Source organism: Carassius gibelio, chromosome B3 (genome assembly GCF_023724105.1).
Source record: "Carassius gibelio isolate Cgi1373 ecotype wild population from Czech Republic chromosome B3, carGib1.2-hapl.c, whole genome shotgun sequence".
In the NCBI taxonomy this organism is placed as follows: Eukaryota; Metazoa; Chordata; class Actinopteri; order Cypriniformes; family Cyprinidae; genus Carassius; species Carassius gibelio.
Window position 1 is genome coordinate 15,227,283 of NC_068398.1, and position 22,314 is coordinate 15,249,596.

General features: G+C 36.9%; 3 protein-coding genes across 6 annotated transcripts in view; 1 reads left to right on the forward strand and 2 right to left on the reverse strand.

The window, feature by feature from the left end:
* Positions 1-3,150, reverse strand: part of LOC127953272 (transmembrane protease serine 9-like) — a 32,948-nt gene extending 29,798 nt beyond the window's left edge. The window contains exons 1-2 of one of the 3 annotated variants that reach the window (XM_052552291.1): positions 3,045-3,150; positions 1,625-1,726 (exon numbers count right to left, since the gene is read on the reverse strand). In XM_052552291.1, the coding sequence (XP_052408251.1) occupies positions 1,625-1,673 (49 nt within the window). In that variant the 5' untranslated portion in view covers positions 1,674-1,726; positions 3,045-3,150. Of the gene's footprint in view, positions 1-652; positions 674-1,624; positions 1,746-3,044 lie in introns of those variants that run through there. The other 2 variants (XM_052552290.1, XM_052552289.1) reach the window with 2 other exon arrangements.
* The window catches only part of LOC127953273 (transmembrane protease serine 9-like), a 35,780-nt gene that overhangs the window by 5,225 nt on the left and 8,241 nt on the right, over positions 1-22,314 (reverse strand). The window contains exons 3-4 of one of the 2 annotated variants that reach the window (XM_052552293.1): positions 399-561; positions 26-291 (exon numbers count right to left, since the gene is read on the reverse strand). The exons of the other annotated variant lie outside the window; for it this stretch is intronic. Of the exons in view, the coding sequence (XP_052408253.1) occupies positions 26-291; positions 399-561 (429 nt within the window). The remainder of the gene's footprint in view (positions 1-25; positions 292-398; positions 562-22,314) is intronic. 2 annotated transcript variants of the gene reach the window in all.
* Positions 18,415-20,977, forward strand: LOC127953275 (uncharacterized). Its single transcript, XM_052552295.1, has 2 exons — positions 18,415-18,757; positions 19,107-20,977. The coding sequence occupies exons 1-2, from the start codon at positions 18,517-18,519 to the stop codon at positions 20,411-20,413; spliced, it is 1,548 nt and encodes a 515-aa protein (XP_052408255.1). The 5' UTR covers positions 18,415-18,516; the 3' UTR covers positions 20,414-20,977.

Consider the following 22,314-nt stretch of genomic DNA (forward strand, 5'->3'; position numbering starts at 1 on the left):
AGGTTTGTAAAACTAAAAAGCTTACCGCCTGTCTTAATGTTTCCCCATCCAGTGACCCAGCTCACAGTGCGGTTGAAGAATGTACTGCTTGATGAAGCCAGACAAACTGGTTTGATATAGTCAGTAAATGTCACCGGTGAAGACAGATGCAGAAGAGTGATATCGTTGTCATTAGAGCTACTGTAGCCTGGATGTTTTATGATTTCAGAGACACTGCGGGACACTTCGTTTGCATTTGTTCCTTCCTGTGTCTGTCGGCCCAGGTACACAGTCAGGCCAGAGAGTGAAGTACTAGAATATGGTGGAAGATCAAGTGTTAAGCATTCGCCACATCCACTGAATGAGACATATTTTTTTGTTTTGTTTTATAATTGAATGGTCTGGTCTGTGATAGTTACTCGTCAAAGCAGTGAGCTGCAGTCAGAACCCATTCTTTGTTGATGAGTGATCCACCACAGAAATGGCGACTGTTTCTGTGAAGGCTGACCTGCCACGGCCAAGCACCAGGAGATGCATTCTGTCCTCCAACGATCCTTGTGTTGAGAGATGCTCTGCCACACACTGACAATGACAATAGCAAATCAAACAGCTGGACACAGCAACATTTTTATAGGATTTGGCTATTTAAATTATGTGGCGAAAAACTAGTTACCATCCAGTTGTGCGTCACATCCTAGAAAACAAGAAACAAGTTCAGTTACCTATTACTGAACCTATATATAACCTGTAGTGTATATTCAATATAAAACCTTTTTCTATAAAATAAATAAATAGTAATGTTAGTCAAAATAATACATGCTAAAATACAGTTTTATTTAAAGGTTTTTAAAAGAAATCTCAGCAAGGCTGCATTTATTTGATCATTAATCACATTATACTGTATGAATCATACTGTATGAAAATACAGTAAAAGCAGCATTATTGTGAAATATTACAATTTAATCATTTTCTATTGTAATGCGATTTAAAATTGTATATTTAATGTCAAAGCTGAACTTTCAGCATCATTATTCCGGTCTTCAGTGTCAATATGATGTTTTGCTGCTCAATGAACATTTCTTCTTATTATGATTAGTGTTCATAACAATTGTGCTGCTTCATTCCTTGTGGAAACACTACAATTGAAAAGTTTGGTGCAAGTGAGATGCAAAAAAAAAAAAAAAAAAAAAAACAAGGGTTCATGATCAAAGAGAAAGTAAAGACATTTATAACATTCAAATAAATTATGTTCCTTTATACTTTCTAAACACTAAAGAATCATGAATTTTTTATCACGATTTCCACAAACATATCAAGCAGAAAAAAATTATTTCAACAATGATATTAATATGAACCATTATTAATAAATGACCACCAATAGTAACTGAGCAGTAAAAATGTTTTATATTAGAATGATTTTTCAAATGATCATGTGACCCTGAAGAGTGGAGTAATGATGCTGAAGGTTCAGTATAATATATATTACATTTTAAAATACTTTCAAATACAAAACAGTCATTTTAAATTGAAGTAATATTTCATAATATTGCTGTCTTTAATTGCTCCAAACTTTTGACTGGTACAGTAATATAGTTTATAAAAAATATTTATCCTTTAGTATTAATTATCCAATAAAAGAGCTTACCTCTCATTAGAAGAGCGATGGAAAATGCTACACTGAGTAAATGGATCATATTCCTTGTCAACTTCACCTCAGACAACACAGCTCAGATACCTGCACCTCCACCTGCTCTTAAATACTTTGGTTAACCTGTTTCCTACACACCCACACACTCTCTCAACGCATTATAACAAGAAACGCCCCTGACTCTTTCAGTTTGTAAACTCTTTCAATGTTCATTCGTCTTACTTATTGAGCAACCTGCAGGTCTCAGTGAGATAAGGAACAGGCTGGTGACTCTTAGTCATGCATAATTCTCACCTGTGCAAACTCTGAAATCTGAAACTGGTTAAAAATGTGTTAAAATAAGGTGCTCATGTATTGGTAATAGTTTTTATTTTATTTTATTTTATTTTATTTACTTTGTGTAGATTGACTAAGGATGCTCGAGGTGCTTTTAGTGTTTCTGTCAGATTTTAAAACATGCAAAATCAGCAGCTCTTTTCGGTGGTGAAACTGTGTTGCGTGAGATTCCTTGAATTCCCAACCTGATCCCAAGATAAACCTAACTATCAGGTGGAATTTCTGGTTGAATTTGTGCAACATCATTCATATGGAAACAAACATTTTTAGGATGATAAAGCAGCACTAAATCTAACACCAATTAATGGCCAATTCGGCAAAATGTAAAAAGGTACCAATTGCAATGATGATGTGTTGCAATTGCCTGAAAACCTGCAATTGTGTTCTTTTTCTATTATAACCTGCTTTCAGTGATACTGCAGAGATGAATTAGCTTAAAGTAAAATTTCCGTGACCTACAAATGTCCACCATAAAAGATCATTTAGCTGTTACAGAAAAAAGTTGTCCCTCATTCCTCTGCAAAGAAATATTCTTCTGACTGCATCTAATTTGAATAGCATTTGTTTTCCAACAAAAGAGTGAGTCATGTACAGCCGGAATCACTTGGCACATGGCCAGAGTAAACAAGTGGAATGCTTCTGGTAAAACAAGCGAAATCCATAAATAGCCACAAGCTAAGGCCTATTTGATGTAATAAAGAAACCATTTACTAATATATTTTAGGCCACATTTTTATCTCATTTTGCATGATTTGTTTTATTACAAACATAATAAAAAAATATGGCTACAACAACTAATCGATCAAATTGATTATTATCGATAATGAAAATCTTCGACAACGATTCTCATTATCGACTAGTCAGATCTGCCCGCAGTGCACAAACAACTGCAGCCGGTCACATCAAATCACATCAAATCACAGCACTGCATAAAGTATTTCTATGGAAAAAATGCATCTACATATATTGGAAGAAACAGAATGAGCTCCTGCAAGAAAACTACTTGATCCAAGCTGCCATATATATGATAAATCTATGTATGATAAATAAAACTGTGCCATGGTATATTAGCAATACTCACTCTCTCAAGAAAGAAACTCGTAGTCTTGAGCGCACGTGGAGAAAACTAACTTGGAAGTTTTTAGAATTGCAAGGAAAAACAGTATGTCCAGCGATAGACAGGTCCTAAAACTGCCAGGGCTGAGCATATCCACAGACTCATTGAAAATAACCAAAACAATCCAAGGTTTTTTATTTAGCACAGTGGCTAAATTAACAAATAACCAGACGCCACCTGATTAAAATATTCAATCAACATTTAATATTAATGACTTTATTAATTTCTTCTCTGATGAACTAGATACTGTAACATCAGAAATACAATAACAAATGTAGATTTTACAGCGTCTAATACTTCATTTTCATCCATCGCACCCAAAGATAAACTTCAGTGCTTTACAACTATAGGACAGGAAAAGCTAAATAAAAGTATCACTGTATCTAAACCAACAACATGTTTATTAGATCCTGTACCCACTAAATCACTGAAAGAGCTGTTACCTATAGCCGAAGAACCGCTTCTCAATATTATTAACTCGTCTTTATCTTTAGGTCACGTCCCAAAACCATTCAAGCTGGTGGTTATTAAGCCTCTTATTAAGAAACCACAACTAGATCTTAGTGAGCTGGCAAATTATAGGCCCATTTCAAATCTTCCATTTATGTCAAATTTTTTTTGAAAATGTTGTGTCTGCTCAATTGAGCTCCTTTCTGCAACAAAATTATCTGTATAAAGAATTTAAGTCAGGTTTCATGCCCCACCATAGCACAGAAACAGCACTTTTTAAAATTACAAATGACTTGCTTCTTGCGTCAGATCAAGGCTGCATCTCATTGCTAGCTTTACATGATCTTAGTGCTGCGTTCAACACCATAGATCATGACATACTCATAGATCGATTACAAAACTATACAGGTATTCAAGGGCAGGCTCTAAGATGGCTTAGTTCCTACCTATCCGATCGCTACCATTTTGTTTATTTAAACTGGGGAGTCATTTCATATATCACCAGTAAAATATGGAGTGCCACAAGGATCTGTCCTGGGTCCTCTTCTATTTTCAATATGCATGTTGCCCCTTGGTAATATTATTAGAAAATACGGGATTAGTTTCAACTGTTATGCTGATGATACTCAACTATATATCTCAACGAGACCAGATGAAACTTCTAAATTATCTAAGCTAACAGAGTGTCTTAAAAATGTAAATGACCAATAATTTTCTCGTATTAAATTTGAATAAGACTTAACTTGCCTTATACCATGCTACAATCCATCACACTCCCTAAAGTCACAAAACACTGGACTTTTAGTAGTTCCTAGGATAGCAAAGTCCACTAAAGGAGGTAGAGCTTTTTCGCATTTGGTTCCCAAACTCTGGAATAGCCTTCCTGATAATGTTCAAGGTAAAGAAACACTCTTTAAATCTAGATTAAAAACACATCTCTTTCGCCAATCATTCGAATAATGCATCTCATAATTTGTGACTGCAGTTGTATCTGATCAAATGCACTTTCTTATTCTTTAGCTTGGGTTAAACTAATTAATTTAACTTTGTTGGAACAGCAGCTACGCTAATTATGTCTCTATTTGTTTCTCTGTTTTGCCACGGGATTTACATCCTGTGGTAACTAGGATTTACACAAGCTCCAGTCTGGATCCAGAAGACCTGAGAAGAGATGATGCCAATCCCTCAGAGGACCTCAGATGATGCTAACCCTGAAACAGCATACAGAACTAACAAATATTTCTATTTACTATGCAATCACATAGTAATTGCTATTGAGGGTGTACATCATCTGGTTGACTAAGTCTTGTATCAATTCTTCAGAAAATTCCTGTCATATGCACATAAACTGTCAGTCACCATTTATTCTATATATTATACTATACTACTAAATATTGTAGAAACAAAATTTTCTGCAAATTTGCTTTGCAATGATTTGTATCGCTATATAAATAAACTTGAATTAAAATCTTTTTTTAAACTTCAAGCTGATGCGAAGGTCCTAAAATAGGGCTACTGACTGTCATGGGAATTCACTAAACAATTGCCAGTAGCTACTGAGTTTACCACTCATAGGCCGGTGTTGTGCCCAATTCTGACCACCTGCCAAATTATTACCCCCCTAGTATTGGTAGGTTTAGGAGTATGTTTGGGGAGGGGTTAGGATTAGGCAATCAGGTAGCGATTTGAATGGGGGGGGGGGGGTAATTTGGCAGGGGGTCAAAATTGGGCACAACACAGGCGGTGCATCTTAATATACATTCTCCTTGCACAGTGGACCACTGGCTACGTTCACATGCACCCAAATAATCTGTTTGTAATTGGATTGATGGCTCAATCGGATTGAAAAATGTTCATATAAACACCTTAATCAATTGGATTGAGCTCGATACAAATGAAATTTCGATCGGATTGAAGGGGGTGGTTTATTCCTCTTCTAATACAAGTGCACGTGCATCTAAACACTCGATCGGATTGAACCACGATATTGAAAGGACTGTGCATGTGCAATGACAAGTAATGAAATATGACACACGGAACAACCGGCTCTTCCTTTTGAATAAAGAGTTGTATAAATGTATGTCCTTTCATTATAAAACTCTCCTTCCACTCTGCAACTGTGAATTGAAGTAGGACAACCTTGTCAACCCGGTTTGGGTGTGGGGAGTGGATTTTTTTGGGGGGTTTTTTTGCATGATAAATTTGAGCAGCACAGCAGTTTATATGTACATTTATCCATAAATGGGTAAATATAAATTCTGGTGTTAAAAGCAAATAAAGAATCCGTGTAGGAGAGTGGTTATTATGTCCTAACAGTGAGAAACTCGATATTATCTATATGTCGCTTTCACTATTTGAGCAGTGTGCGCTTCTATTGTGACTTGAGGCTTGTGACATATAATTGTGCACATCAACCCCATCACTTTATTTAGCATTGTAAACACTACAATCAGATACATCAATTGGAATGAATTCAGTCCAACTAAACCAAAAAGTGTGCGTGCAAACGTAGTTAACTCTCCTCAGCTGGCGGCTCACTTTCTTCATGCAGCAGACGACTCACTTTCTTGACGCAGCGTATGACTCACTTTCCTCACGATGCCTCAACTTTCATTAAAATATTTCAATAAAATGAGAAATAATTGCCTATTGCAAATCTATGAATGCATGGTTAACTTTTTTCATTTAAAAAAATAAAAAATAAAAAAATAAAATAAAAAAAATAAACCTGAATTAGGCTATATCCCAAACATATGTATATTCATACAATTTTATAAATAAGAAATAAATATATAATTGTAAAAAATATGATATGAACTCATTGTTCTCCCTACCACATAACACAAATTAAAAAACATTTAATGTTAAAAATCATTTCCCAGCAGAAACATCATTCATGTTATAATGTTTCTATGGGAGTGTGTGTACTGTATACGTGTGTGTGTGTGTGTGTGTGTGTGTGTGTGTGTGTGTGTGTGTGTGTGAGAGAGAGAGAGAGAGTGCTTTCTGGATTGAGGATATTTTCTAGCCCTTTGTTTGGGTAAATCTTACTGGATTGTGTCAGATTATGTGTGTGTGTAAAATAATAATAATAATAATAATAATAATAATAATAATAATAATAATAATAATAAACAAACAAACAAACCTGGTTCGAATGTGACAACAGAAACAAATTCTTGTAGGATACCATAATGATCAACACACAATTTTTACAAATTATTTAAAAATCACTTACCAGAGTTGACGGATTTAAAATAATATATAAAATCAGGGCACAAAATGATGCTCTTTAGATAAATAATGTGTATTATGTAAAACTTATCATGCAAATGAAATGTTAAAATTCAATACTTATGAATTACTACATAATTCATAAACTAAATAACGATGATTGACCAATCAGAACTCGGTTCTGTAACAAGCTGTGAAGTACATAAATGCAGGCTAATATATATGCCCTTTGAAGGCATTTTTAATATTAGCCTATGTAATGTGCATAAATTATATATATATATATATATATATATATATATATATATATATATATATATATATATATATATATATATATACATTACATTACATAGGCTAATATTACAAATGCCTACAAAGGGCTTCAAAGGCCTGATAATTGCTGTTGTAACATTTACAGGATGATCAAATCCTTGTTTAATATTGACCAAACATTTAATTCAATTTAATTCATTACCTGTTAAAATCCTTGTCAGTGATGTTGCAATTACCACCACTGCTCTCTTAGACTCTGGAGATAACTTTATATCACATGAATTCACTCAGCACCATAAAATGAAATTGACCCCTTGTAACTCTCCCTTGGCAGTGGAGGCGCTGGACGGACGACCCCTGGTAGAGTCCGTCCTCGGACTACTGTGGTTATGGATACACTATCCACTCATATCTTGGAGGGAAGGACAGATCACTCAATGGGGCACCAAGTGTCAAGAACGTTGCCTTTCAAGAGTTACACAAACCTCCAGTAATGCATTTTTCTCTTTAGCTCCCGACACTAATACTTCACATCTGGCCCCAGAATACTCAGACCTTGCCTATGCCTTCAGTAAGAAGAAAGCATCACAACTTCCCACTCATTGCTCTGTCAATTGTGCCATCGATCTGATGCCTGGCACCACTCCTCTTAAAGACCAAATATTCTCATTATCTCTGTCACAAACCCTCGGTCATGATCCTGGCTCTGTCTGATTTGAGATTGCTAGTGGGCGTGTTCTCCAGTGATCCTGTCTTCTCACCTGCAGTTCATCACGTCAGTCAAACACACCTGTTCCATTTCAAGCAATCTACTCTCCTATAAAAGCCAGACCAACTTTCCAGTCCCCGCCGGATCGTTGTACCATTCAGTACGAGCACACTGTTCCAGCCTGAACCTTGGAATCAAATCTCTCACCAGAACCTCAGGACACAGATTACTTAAACTGGATCACCAACCGTCTGTCTGCGAGAACATACCCTGCTCAGCATACATCTCTGTTTAAAACTTTGATTTAATAAATTTACCTTTAATTGAACTGACACTCTGGTCTGCATTTGAGTTCTGGTTCCCAGTCCTGACAATCTCAACCTGAATCCAAAGCCATAAAGCTTACATTGATGAAGACCTCTCCAAGGGATTCATTCGACCCTCCACTTCTGCCTCAGCTGGGTTTTTCTTTGTTAAGAAGAAGGATTCACATCCGTGAGGGAGACGAATAGAAGGCTTTCTCCACTACTAGTGGGCACTACGAGTACTTGGTTATGCCCTTTGGCCTAGCAAACAGTCCATCAGTTTTCCAATCCTTCATGTATGACATATTCCGAGACATGCTTGACAAATGGGTAATCGTATACATAGACCGCATCCTGATCTATTCAAGTTTTCTGGAGGAACACGTCCAGCATGTGAGGTCAGTGCTGAAAAGCCTTTTTCAGTATCAACTCTACGCCAAGGCTGAGAAATGTGAGTTCCATCAAACCAGCATTTCTTTCCTCAGGTACATTATCATTTACATTTTATATTTACATTTAATCATTTAGCAGACGCTTTTATCCAAAGCGACTTACAAATGAGAACAATAGAAGCAGTCAGGTCAACAAGAGAACAACAACAGTATACAAGTGCCATGACATGTCTCAGTTAGTCTAGTACAGAATGCATTGGCAGGTTTTTTTTGTTTGTTTGTTTTTTTTTTTTAATGAAAAGACAAGAAAAGGAAAAGTGCTAGTATTAGTTTGTTAAGTGCTGGCGAAAAAGATGGATCTTTAGATGTTTCTTGAAAATGAGTATCGACTCAACTGTACGAATTGAGATTCCACCAGGAAATTATCAGTCAGGAGGGAGTAGCCATGGAGAAGAAAAAAGTCAAGTCAGTGTTGGATTGGCCAAACCCTCAGATGCTGAAGGAGTTACCACATTTCCTGGGGTTTGCAAACTTCTACAGATGATTTTTAGGAACTTCAGTTCTGGCGCCACCCCTCTGACTGCCATGACTAACTGAGTTGGGCCCCAGAGTCTTGCCTAGCCTTCACCTTCACCACTGCCCTGATCCTCTGACATCCAGACCCAGAACACCCATTCATTGTTGAGGTTGATGCTTCTAATAACGGGGTAGGCGCTATACTGTCTTTACACCATGGTTCGCCATCCAAGATGTACCCATGTGCCTTCTTCTTCCGCAAACTGACTGCCACTTTTGGCCATGAAACTAGCACTGGAGGAATGGCGGCACTGGCTGGAGGGAACAACTCTCCCATTCACTATCTTAACTGATCACAAAAACCTGGAGTATCTATGTTCAGATACACGTCTCTATCCCATACAGGCCAATTGGGCACTATTCTTCATGAGATTTAAATTCTTTCACATACAGGCCAGGTACAAAGGACACCAAGGATGATGCTCTCTCTCACCAGACTGACAAAAGTGTTCAACTCCCTATTAACGACAATATACTTCCTGAAAATCTTTCCCATACGGCCCAGAGGAATAATCCTGGGTCAGCTCTGAGGATATCCTTGACCCCACTCTCACGGAAGAGTTTCACAGGTCACATCTGGAGATACTGGCCCACCGATCTTGTGGAAGAGCCTGGCGTCACCCACTTCCTCATGTCAGGAGCCGCTCGCAGGGGAGGGGCTCTATTACAGAGGAGGTTCCCATACCGCCTCCTCCTCACTACCAGAGGGAACTGTCCCCTGAATATTAACAAACACTGAATCTGACTCCATTTCCCATCATCCCTCATACCTGGGACTGATCACTCACACAACACCTGACTACAATCACACCTCATCACTCTCCACACCTGCACCTCATTTACACGCCCACACACACATAAGCAGCCACCAAACAAACGCTCAGTCACTGTGAAGTCTCGATTTGCCCTGGCTGTCTTTTCTGAGCGTTATTACCTGTGTTTCTTTTCTAGTGTATTGACCTTAGACTCTTTCTTGATTCCCTGATTGTTCTCTGCTTGCCCTGACTCAGATTGCCTTCTCTGAACTCTGTCTGTCTGCTGCCTGCCCTAATCTCTCGCCTGGTTAAGGTTCTGTCTAAGCCTTGTCTCCATTGTTCTGCCTTGCCGGTATCTGACCCTGTATTGTCTGACTATTCTCAATAAAGCTGCAAATGGATCTAATGACTTCTGATGTGTCACAAAAGTAATGCACATGATATCTGTCACACCATATAATGAATACTAAAAAATGACAAATTATATATAATTTTATTTCAAATAAAGGGAAATTAAAAATGAGTTTAATCCAAGCAGGTCTAAAAGATCTTAGAATAGTTCTGCATTCTTCTGAAGGCGCTTCGCCTGTGTTTGCAGTGCTGCTTTGACCATTTAAACATGTTAATTACAAAAACAAAAAGTTTAGTGTAGTGTCTCTGGAAATATTAACAGTAATTGATCAGCCTTTAGTTATGTATTGTAGATGTTACTACTAGGCGGAGCAAAATTTGCTGAAATATCCACGACATAGGCTACAGTAAGATCACACGGTTGTCCATTAGATGTCAAAGTTGAGTTCATTATTATAGCAATAGTAGATCAAACAATTGTTGTAAAAAATGAATATAAAAACCCTTACATTATGTTGTATTAACCAAGCATGCCTGTTCCTTCCAAGCCTTTCCTGTCTGTACATGACTTTGTGTGTGAGTGATTTTTATTTCAAGTCAGTATGTACTTTTAATTATCAATTTTTTACAACAAAATATAGACTTACTTCTTACAGTGTGAAAACATTGTGCTGAAAAGAGTTACTTCATTCATAAGAAAAAAAATGATAACAACTTCTCATTAAAAATATAACAGAAAAGAGATAAAAGATAAATAGAATAGAATTAAATAACAACAACAACAACAGAAAATATTATCAAATTATGCAAAACTATTCCAAAGATTGTGGGGCAAAAATTATTTTCTAAACAATAATAAAATGGATATATTCTATTCTTTAATATATTTAACTTAAAGTAATGTCCTAAATGTCAACCCATTCTCACTCCAAAGGCGTCAAAAACTGAAGCATGGTCAAGCGCCCCTAGCGTCACTTTTATGACGCCAAATGTGCCTCTCGGCGTCGAATATCGAAGCACTACGACCTTCATTGCTTTCAGTGGGAAACTTTTGGCGTCAGAATTCGACACGAGGACATGAGATGTTTATCGCTATGAAATCACGTTCAAGAAGTCTCATTCAGCACACATCGCGATACTTGCTATCAGTGACAGTTCCACAGTTTGGGTGAGTAGTCGTAAATACCTCTTTTAACGCCTTTTATAAAATGTATTCTGTCTTCTTTATTAATCAGATTAGTGCCATATGTTTAATCGCTGTATTATATCGGTCATCCGCGGCTGTCTTTGAGCTTCATTGTGTTTAAATAAATGAACACAGCTGCTAATTAGTCTGATTAAACTCTATCTGTCACGTGACGCGCCATAGACATTCGATCCGTTTTATATTATTATTAATTTCAGGATCAATGATGTAAGTTGTATTTGTAGTAAAATCATGGTAATCACGACACTTACAATAGTAATAAATGAAATGTGAAGTTAAAACACAGTAAACGGGACATTAGTAACTATAACTGTAGTTTTACTATGGTATATTAATAATCAGTACAACAATACAATAATCACCAAACCAGCTATGTTTGTATCACTGTAATGTTAGTGTTTTTATGTGCTTTTATATGACAGATATCACAGTAATCATATGTTCTGTACCATGCTTTTAATACCTTTTAATGTAAATCTAAAAAAAAATAAAATAAAAAAAAAACATTAAAAATAAATAAATAATAAAACATGTATTTTTCCATCTTGCAGTTAATTCATATCAGTTTTTATATATATATATATATATATATATATATATATATATATATATATAGTATCTAAATATTTTGCTCACAGATCATTATTAACATCCTGTATATAATTCAATTATATTTTCTCTCCCCTTTTTTATTATTTTTAATTTTATTTTTAGCTGAAAAGACGTAAAGGAAGCCCAGTGGTGTTTCTGGAGAGGGATTTCTTCAGAAATGGAGAAGACAGAAAGCTGCTGAGGCAGATATTTGCAGCAGTAAGTCTGTGATAGTTTGTCCCTTTTATCAAACATTCCTGCTGTTATAATTTGTACAGCATTTGTTGTTTCTTAAACTGTTGCACTGTCCAAATACCCACACTTGCCATCTTTGCACTTGACCACTTGATTACTTATTTGACGTCTTTCCTGTATTTGGCCTAGTGTTCAAGTGAGCATGATGACCACAAGTGTGTGTCAAACTTTTCATGACCTGATGACTGTGTTTCCCAATCCTGATCCTGGAGAACCCCAGCACTGCACGGTTTTGGAGTCTTCACTGATGAGCTGATGAGTTGAATCAGGTGTGTCTGATCAGGGAGACATCTCAAATGTGCAGTGTTGGGGTTCTCCAGGACCAGGATTGGGAGCCACTGCCTTATGGGACACTTATGTGTTTACAGAGATTTTTAATATCTAATTATCAATATTTCACATACTGTACATTGGACAGCTTTCCGTGACCTCTTGTGAGATCTCTGCAAAAAGTCTGAAGATTTATTCCAAAACATGATGCATGATGGGATACACCAAGCTTTGTATAGCGCTCCGGAGCAGTATTGGAGAGGTTTAGTGTGTGTTAAGGACGCTGTGCTTTGGCATTATTAAGACCGGGGACAGTCTCGTTCACACACTGTCACGTACACACACTCTCAAGTGGCCAAGACTGCAAGTGTGGGTATCTGGACAGGGTCAAAGTCTTAAAAATTATCCCTAAACACAGTCGCACATCACAGTCTTAATAATCCAGTTTAACACTTGTATGATATTGTACAAGCCCCAGGATGGTCTCATCTGACACTATCAAAAGAATTCATATGACTATAGCTTGCTATTAATTACTTGCTTTCAATAATGGATGCATTTAACATTTAATTATACAGCATCTTTACAGAGGCTGCTTTTATGATCTAAACAAAACCCAGTGTAATGTATAAGTTGAATGTAATGTAATATTTCCTTCCTTTCTGTCTTACAGGATTGTTTGCTGGTGACGCTGTAGTTCTCCATGCACAAGGACTCACCTTGTTAACTCTCTTTCCCCGCACACACAGAAATGGTTCCTGGATCAGTGATTAGACTTTGCAGTGGTTTGATTTTTGCAGAAGATGTAATTTTTATTTTAATTATAAGCTCATAATGAATACATTACAGAACCAGTGATGAAAACAATAGTTAAAAATAGTATTTTTTGTATTTATAAAGCATTTTTTTCCTCTTTTTCAAGCTTCATACAGTAAACATTTTAGACTCATCCCCTAGCTCTAGTCATGAAGTGAATTCATGATGTTATGTCAAAGCTAGCAGGTGTTTGTTTTCCTGAACACTTTCTCTGACTTTCATTGTTCAGACAATCAGTGTTTATTTGATGCTGTGCTGATAGAGTTTTATAGATGATATTGCACACTTGACATGCATGTCTTCATGGTGTTTTTTTGTGAATTTGAAACATTTACATTGTGTTGTATAACATTTTGGTCAATTTAATTTTTTTTCCAGTGTTCTCTGAAAGACATACTGTATTTACTGTTTTGTTTTTTAATAAAAGCATTTTCATTTGCATACTGAAAATAGTTAATGTTTAAAACATAACTGCCTTTTTATTCTTTATGGTGGCAAAAACGAGCTTGGTGACAGAGGATGCAGTGTAGTAATTTGGGCATGTTGTCTTTAAATGAGTTTGACATATCAATAAATAATGGAAGATCCTTGCAAAAATATGCATGTTTATTATGCTTTATGTATTTATTTGTTCGTTCATTCATTCATTCATTCATTTATAATTTCTGTTTTTATTCCTAGAGTTCAAATGGTAGAGAATGGTAAATCACAGAAACACAAATGTGAACAATTTTAACTTTAAAACACAATGTAATATACAATGTAAATTTTAGAAGCACGTCATTTGATTAGTAAATATATTTGTCTTTGGTCAAAAAAAAATACAAATCTTAAAAATGTGTCTTATATTTAATGAGAGGAATCTATCTGTTGGATACAACTGCGACTGCTGGGCATGTGCACATCAATATTGCCCAATTTTTGTCAAGCTGAACAACGGAGGAAGGTGTAGACGTTAATAAAACAGAATCTAATAAGTAGCAAGCTTAATCTATTGTTAACCGAATCTATCCTTTCAGCCGAAAAACGAAAGACATCTGTCATAAATGGATAAGAAAGTGTGACGCTGCTGCTCAGCTTTGATGTCATTGGCTATGAATTTTCAGGACAGTCTGTGGTTGGACTATCTTTTAACCCATATTAAACAGCGCATCATGTAAAAAAGTATGTTTTGCTGCTATCATCACATTAGTAATATATTAAGTCAACAATGAAGTGTTGCTATCTTGAGAAAAATGACATCTTTAGCGAGGTCCTAATCCTAACCCTAAGCATAACTTCAATGAACTACAAAAAAAACAGCCCCCTAGTGTTGCCTTTCCATAGATAGAACGACGGAGGCTTGTGGGTAATGTAGTTTAAAACTTTTTATTAACGAAACGAAATAAATTATTTATTTTAAGGAAAACTGGATATCTAAATATGTTCATTGTGCAAACCTCTATGATATATTTGAGAGGCAGGCTGAAATGTGGTATTTTACAGTGAGCAATATTTAAAATGCCTTTATGCCAGCTTTCCATTTATTTCTGAAAACTGAGCTCAACATTATTTTATCAGCATAGCATAAGTAATAATCCTGTCCATCTCCTCTTTGATTCGTTAATTGGACTCTGATTTACAGCCATTTGAAATATACAGTTTTGGGCTCTTCCGGGGGGTGCTACTGGGCCCCTGGGGGTAGAAGGGCAGTAAAACCTACATATATGTATTCTCCTCATCATGGACAACAAACTGAGCTGAGTCACATTTATATCTGACAGTTTTCACAGTCCTCTGTTTTCTAATTCTTACATCATTGCTATTATACCTTTTGACAGGACATTGTGAGGCCATCTGATGAAACATGAAAAAATTAGAAAGAAATGATTTAATAATGAAAATAATAGATTATTTCTTTGATTTTTGAAGTAAATGGCAAGAAATATAATGGATGAACTTGCAACAACTTGCCTTTATCTATTCCCCACTGTTAAGCAGTAATCAAGGACAATGTATACACATTGTGATACTTCACTATTACACAAGGACAAATTCATGCAGTGCTAAGAATATTAATTTATATATATATATATATATATATATATATATATATATATATATATATATATATATATATAACTAATTAGCAAAAATCAGTGTAAAAATGTCCTCCTCACCCTCACCGCATCTTGCTCCTCAGGTGCTGGACATCAGTAATGTGTGTGCTCTTGGTTTTAATGCAGTACAAGATCCACATTGATCATTCCTGCTACATTCTCAGTTATCCCTCAAGTGTTTGTAACTATAAAGCCCATGGCATCATCTTGTAATGCAAAATAATTAATCTTGTAACTCCCTTTATTTCACAAAAAATTTGCATATTTGCTACTAATATATAAAAAAAAATACTTTCTGGTGTACTGATGTCTCAGATGTTATTAATCCGATCAAAAATGTTTATGTCTTAAATAAAAAAATCATCCCAATAATTAATATGTAGTTTTTCCAAGTCTAAAATAAACACATATTAGCCTACCTAGTAAAATTATGTATTTACCAAGAATCTTCAGAACACAATATTCACCATTTTCATTTTATTGAAGCATAGACTATAAAGTTGATAAAGTAGCATCAAGACAAATAAGATTAAATGAAAATAATTATAATCAAAAATACATTAACCTCATATATAAATCAGTTCACACAGATGAGTGATGAAATGTCCTTAAAAGTCACACAGTCCCATCCAGTCAACTGTGATACAGATCATGTGATACATATAAGATACTGTTACTGTGATACTGTTCCAGAAAATAATGATTCCCATCATCACATCTAAACTGGTTTCATCTGCCCATCATGATCTTCTTCTCTCGTGTCTGGAAAGCAGTTTGTTTCTCAGCCAGAGGATCTCTCAGTCCTAAGATGCCAGACCTGGTCAAAGTGAAACAAACAATCCAGATGAAGTTGTTTAATGGACAGAGAGCTCATCTTATGTTCTGTGTGATTTTACCCTTGTAGTACTGTACATTTGCCATTCTTCAAGCTGTTTTGAGACCTATAAAACAGGTGGTGTGTTTTTAAAAACATAATATTACAAATGTCCAGTCACACTTTGCTAACATGCTGTAAATGTAATAGTATAAAAAGAAATCAAGGCTGACATGACCAGTTCTGTGAGAGATCATCATAAAATTTTGTATAACACAGCATTGCTTCAACACACACATACCAGAGGACTTCTGTTTGTTTGAGCACAAGATGGCCATCTTCATTTCTCATCCTGAGCAAATCATTTCCTTGGTCTTCCTTCTCTTCTGTGAAACAAGATAATCTCTACTTACTCTGTGTCCAATTAATATTGCTCATTAAACATAATTAAGTTAATTTAAAGTAAGATTCAGACCAGAGCATTTGATGAGTAAATGTTGATTAAAAAATATTCTAAACTAATGTACCTGGGAAGAGCTGATCATGGCAAGATTCGCTGAGACTCAGTAATAGCTCTTTTAGTTTTTAGGAAGGTTTGTGAGGGTTGGCTCTTAAAATAGCTGTTGAGCTCGATATTTTAGACCTGAAAAAGAAAAACAGCATTATCTGCAAAAAATCCTGTAAGACAGAAGGAAGGAAATATTATTAATTACGTGCAACTTGTACATTACACCTCTGTAAAGATGCTGTATAATTAAATGTTAAATGCATCCATTATTGAAAGCAAGTAATTAATAGCAAGCTATAGTCATATGAATTCTTTTGATAGTGTCAGATGAGACCGTCCTGGGGCTTGTACAATATCATACAAGTGTTAAACTGGATTATTAAGACTGTGATGTGCGACTGTGTTTAGGGATAATTTTTAAGACTTTGACCCTGTCCAGATACCCACACTTGCAGTCTTGGCCACTTGAGAGTGTGTGTACGTGACAGTGTTTGAACGAGACTGTCCCCGGTCTTAATAATGCCAAAGCACAGCGTCCTTAACACACACTAAACCTCTCCAATACTGCTCCGGAGCGCTATACAAAGCTTGGTGTATCCCATCATGCATCATGTTTTGGAATAAATCTTCAGACTTTTTGCAGAGATCTCACAAGAGGTCACGGAAAGCTGTCCAATGTACAGTATGTGAAATATTGATAATTAGATATTAAAAATCTCTGTAAACACATAAGTGTCCCATAAGGCAGTGGCTCCCAATCCTGGTCCTGGAGAACCCCAACACTGCACATTTGAGATGTCTCCCTGATCAGACACACCTGATTAAACTCATCAGCTCATCAGTGAAGACTCCAAAACCGTGCAGTGCTGGGGTTCTCCAGGATCAGGATTGGGAAACACAGTCATCAGGTCATGAAAAGTTTGACACACACTTGTGGTCATCATGCTCACTTGAACACTAGGCCAAATACAGGAAAGACGTCAAATAAGTAATCAAGTGGTCAAGTGCAAAGATGGCAATTGTGGGTATTTGGACAGTGCAACAGTTTAAGAAACAACAAATGCTGTACAAATTATAACAGCAGGAATGTTTGATAAAAGGGACAAACTATCACAGACTTACTGCTGCAAATATCTGCCTCAGCAGCTTTCTGTCTTCTCCATTTCTGAAGAAATCCCTCTCCAGAAACACCACTGGGCTTCCTTTACGTCTTTTCAGCTAAAAATAAAATTAAAAATAATAAAAAAGGGGAGAGAAAATATAATTGAATTATATACAGGATGTTAATAATGATCTGTGAGCAAAATATTTAGATACAATATATATATATATATATATATATATATATATATATAAACTGATATGAATGGACTGCAAGATGGAAAAATACATGTTTTATTATTTATTTTTATTATTTTTTTTAGATTTACATTAAAAGGTATTAAAAGCATGGTACAGAACATATGATTACTGTGATATCTGTCATATAAAAGCACATAAAAACACTAACATTACAGTGATACAAACATAGCTGGTTTGGTGATTATTGTATTGTTGTACTGATTATTAATATACCATAGTAAAACTACAGTTATAGTTACTAATGTCCCGGTTACTGTGTTTTAACTTCACATTTCATTTATTACTATTGTAAGTGTCGTGATTACCATGATTTTACTACAAATACAACTTACATCATTGATCCTGAAATTAATAATAATATAGGGGATGGGGGCGTGACGTCACTGATCTAGCGCCGCGGTGGCTGATGGGAAAAATCGCCATTTTGTGAGGCCACTTGTTGTTACGCGCCAATGAAGTCGTAGCTATGGGAAGAACATGTTGTGTCGTTGGATGTAAGGTCCGTTCACACGATCGAAGGGGCAAAAAATTAGACAACGGACTTTCTTTTTATTGTTTTCCGGCCTGGAAACAGAATGAAGGGAGTCGTGTGTCCGATGTAACCAAGCGGAGACGGATGGCCTGGATATCCGCCATAAGACGCACGGACATACACTTCGCAGACATCCCACGATCACTGAAAGTGTGTTCCAGGCATTTTCATTCGGGTAAGTAAATAAACTTCACTTAGCAAATGATTATGTGTTCTTATTTTGTTCTGTTCCCGAGTGGAGTAGTCTTAGGTTCCTTTGCATTTTGTAACTTAAGCACTATTCTGTCGCCTAAATGAATGTGATCAAAAAAAGCACCCAGAATGTCTGAGGGGTAATCCAGCCGAATCTAGAGACCAATTTTTGATCACTATGACTGAAGCACGATAAATTCTCTTAACATTTGTATGTGTGCCACATGTTAGTATTGTTTACCACATGAGTTAAGTTGGAACTGAAGTATATAGCATTCCCACTGTTGTTTGCAATATTTAGATTCAATTCGGATAATTTTGTCTCCCCAAAGGTAAACCAGCATATGAGATGGATGAGTCTCATCCAGACTGGGCTCCAGCCCTGCACCTGGGTCACTCTGAAGTCACAGCCACAGTGTCAGATCGGCATGCCCGCAGACAGCATAGACATCATTTGAGAGAATCTGAGGGAGGAGGCCACAATGATCAAAACATCATGAACGAAGATGAGAGAGAAGATGCAGAAGAAGAGGGATATAGGGATCAAGCAGAGGCAGCTGTGGAAGAGGAAGAATACAGGGAAACGACAGAAACAGACCAACTAGCGGCTAAGAGACTAAGAGTAGAATGCCAGTTCTGTGAGCAAAGCAGTGCAGAAGTAACACGCCTTTTGCAAGAAAATAGGGAGCTTAGGTCTGAGTTAAACAAATTGAAGATGGATGAAGAGTTTTTCAAAGATAATACAGAGAAGGTACGATATTATACGGGACTTCCATGTTTTGCAATTTTGTTTTCAATGTTTACTACTGTTAAGCCCTTCCTGCCAGTTGCAAAGAAGCTGTCACAGTTTCAAATGGTTTTACTGACACTCATTCGTCTAAGGCTTGATCTTCCAATCCAGCATCTTTCACACATTTTTAATGTGTCACGTAGAACTCTTTCTGCTACCTTTGCAGACACCATAGATGTGCTGTATGCACGCCTCGCTCCCTTGTTGTACTGGCCTGAGCGGCACTGTTTACAAGCCACAATGCCACCTCAATTTCTGCAAGCTTTTGGAAAGCGTGTTGCGATTATTGTTGACTGTTTTGAAATACGTACAGAGAGGCCGTCAAATTTAATGGCGCGTGCACAATCATTTTCCCACTACAAAGGTACACACACAATGAAATACTTGATAGGAATTACACCCCAAGGCCTAATTTCATTTATTTCTAAGGGATGGGGGGGACGAGCATCTGACAAGCACATAACCGAGAATTGTGGGCTTCTTAACAAACTGTTGCCTGGTGATGTAGTGTTAGCAGACAGAGGCTTTAATATTAAAGACAGTGTGGGAATGATGTGTGCGGAAGTTAAAATTCCTGCATTCACTAAACGCAGATGTCAACTTGATGCTAAGGATGTGGAAGACACACGTGCTATAGCACACCTTAGGATACATGTAGAAAGGGTAATAGGTAGCTTGCGCAATAAGTACACACTGTTACATAACACCATACCAATTAGTTTGTTGCTTCCCTGTAAGGATGAAGAATTTACCCTTCTTGATAAAATAGTTAATGTTTGTTGTATTCTAGTTAACATGTGTCCAAGTGTTGTTGTAAGGCCAGATGAAACAGAAAAGTGTGCATGTTAAATGGTAAAAAGACCCCTGGAGAAATTTGGTGTGTGTGAATGTGTGGTACCCTCCTGATATTGAGCATGTTTGTATTTGGGGTGTGTGTACCTTCTTTAGAATGAACATGGTATGCTATTTGTACATTAAATACTTCAGATGAAAATGGATGACAATTTGAACATTAAAAATTTTTTAATACAAAAAAAAGATCCTGCAAATGTTTTTGTTTCTTGTGCTTCTTGTGTTGAACTACTTTGAAACACTGAATTTCAAGTAACAATTTTCAAGTAACAGGCTAATACTCTGAGTCAAGGAAAACATAAAAAAAAAACAACTCTTAACTGAGTAGGCCTAAGTGCAATTCTTTCATGAACAACAGCCACTTCTTTACTACTGCTCTTTTTCACTTGGAACATGAGGCTGCATGTCCTTTGAGTGATATTTTGCAACAAGTTCTGGGAGGCACACTTTCTTGAAGAATTCTTGTGCTTTCTGTAGACGAGGTTCCCAGAACTCCTGGTCTGGAAAGACACGCACCACTGTGAAATCGTTTTCGGTCCAAACAACAAGATCACAGTGATTTGATTGGGTGACAAAAATTTGTGTCTGGATCTGTGTGTAGAAGCGATGGTGTCTTTTCAACTGAAGGTTGTCTGATGACAACTGGAGACAAAAGTCTTTGTCCTTCATGTCCAATGCCTGCTGGATGTTGCAGGACCGATACTTGAAAGGACACTTCACCTCCAGGCAGCCCTTCCCACAGCATTCACACATAGTCAGGCCATCCGGTGACGCTCCGATTTCAGGGAAGCTACTGTTAATTATAAAGCCACACGGTTCAATTTTGAAGTTTGTGTGAGATGCAGCTCTGGATTCAGTGTAGGCCTTTCTAGCATCCCCCTCATGACTGATACCCCATCTGGTTTGAACAGTTGATACTGTGTGCTGTATGTGTGGGTAACACACCTGCGTAAAAACTGTGTGGGATGGCCTCTCCAGAGAGGTGGCATATACTGCATGCATTTTTGATGCTGTAATTCTTCCGCTTCTGTAATCATACCATGCAGATGACAGATGTTGTTGCCTGGTGTACTCTTCTACAGCTACTGCCTGCTCTTCAGTCACACTTACAGCATTTATGTGCTTCTCACAGGCCAGCAGGACAGCAGACAGGTCACTTGCATCTATGCTTTCATCATACAGGGATTTTGCCAGGCATGGAGGTAAAGCAGAGGATGGTGCAGCAGCTGTGTGTTGTGTGTATTGGGCATAGTACTTCTCCATCCCTGACAAACCAACAGCCTTGCTATGGTGCAGTAACGTATCAAGAAGCGGGGATAAATCTTCAAGATTACCTGGAGGAGTTTTCAGTTTCTGTGCCCGACTCCTTATGGCTGGTGCTGTGGGCTGCATATTTATTCGCTGGTCTAATGTCTTCCTTTGTGCAACTGAGGAGGTATAGTTGATCCTATATCCCACTTCTGGGTGAATCTTGCTTAAGTTACTGGGCAAAACCCAGTATGCTGGCACATCAGTGACAGTCTTTGTGCCACGAATTCGAACTGTTGCCTCCAACTTAAACAAGAGAGCACCTACATGAGTACAGGTCTCAGCTATCCCTGCCATGCAGGTACAATGGGCACACTCCACCTTTCCAGCGCTGCTCACAATGACCCAGGGCTTTAGAGGAGGCTCATTCAATCGCTGTGAGTGCATAACCTGTGTACATACAGAACAACAGTAAATGAAAAGAGCAGTGGGCACAAGTATTATATATATTTGGGTCCTGTTGCTAATTTCACATAATTTTTTTTTAAAAGGTTTTCATTTAATGAAAAAGTAGCCTTATTAAATGAACTATTATTTATAAGCTCTCTTTTTTCCTTCTTGGGCCTGAAATGGAGGAATTTTTGTCAATA

Bases quoted from the DNA above. Each gene is read 5' to 3' on its own strand.
- LOC127953275 (XM_052552295.1), top strand. From the start codon at position 18,517: ATGGGAAGAACATGTTGTGTCGTTGGATGTAAGGTCCGTTCACACGAT. The intron at 18,758-19,106 runs GTAAGTAAATAA...GTCTCCCCAAAG, and splicing joins TTCCAGGCATTTTCATTCGG to GTAAACCAGCATATGAGATG.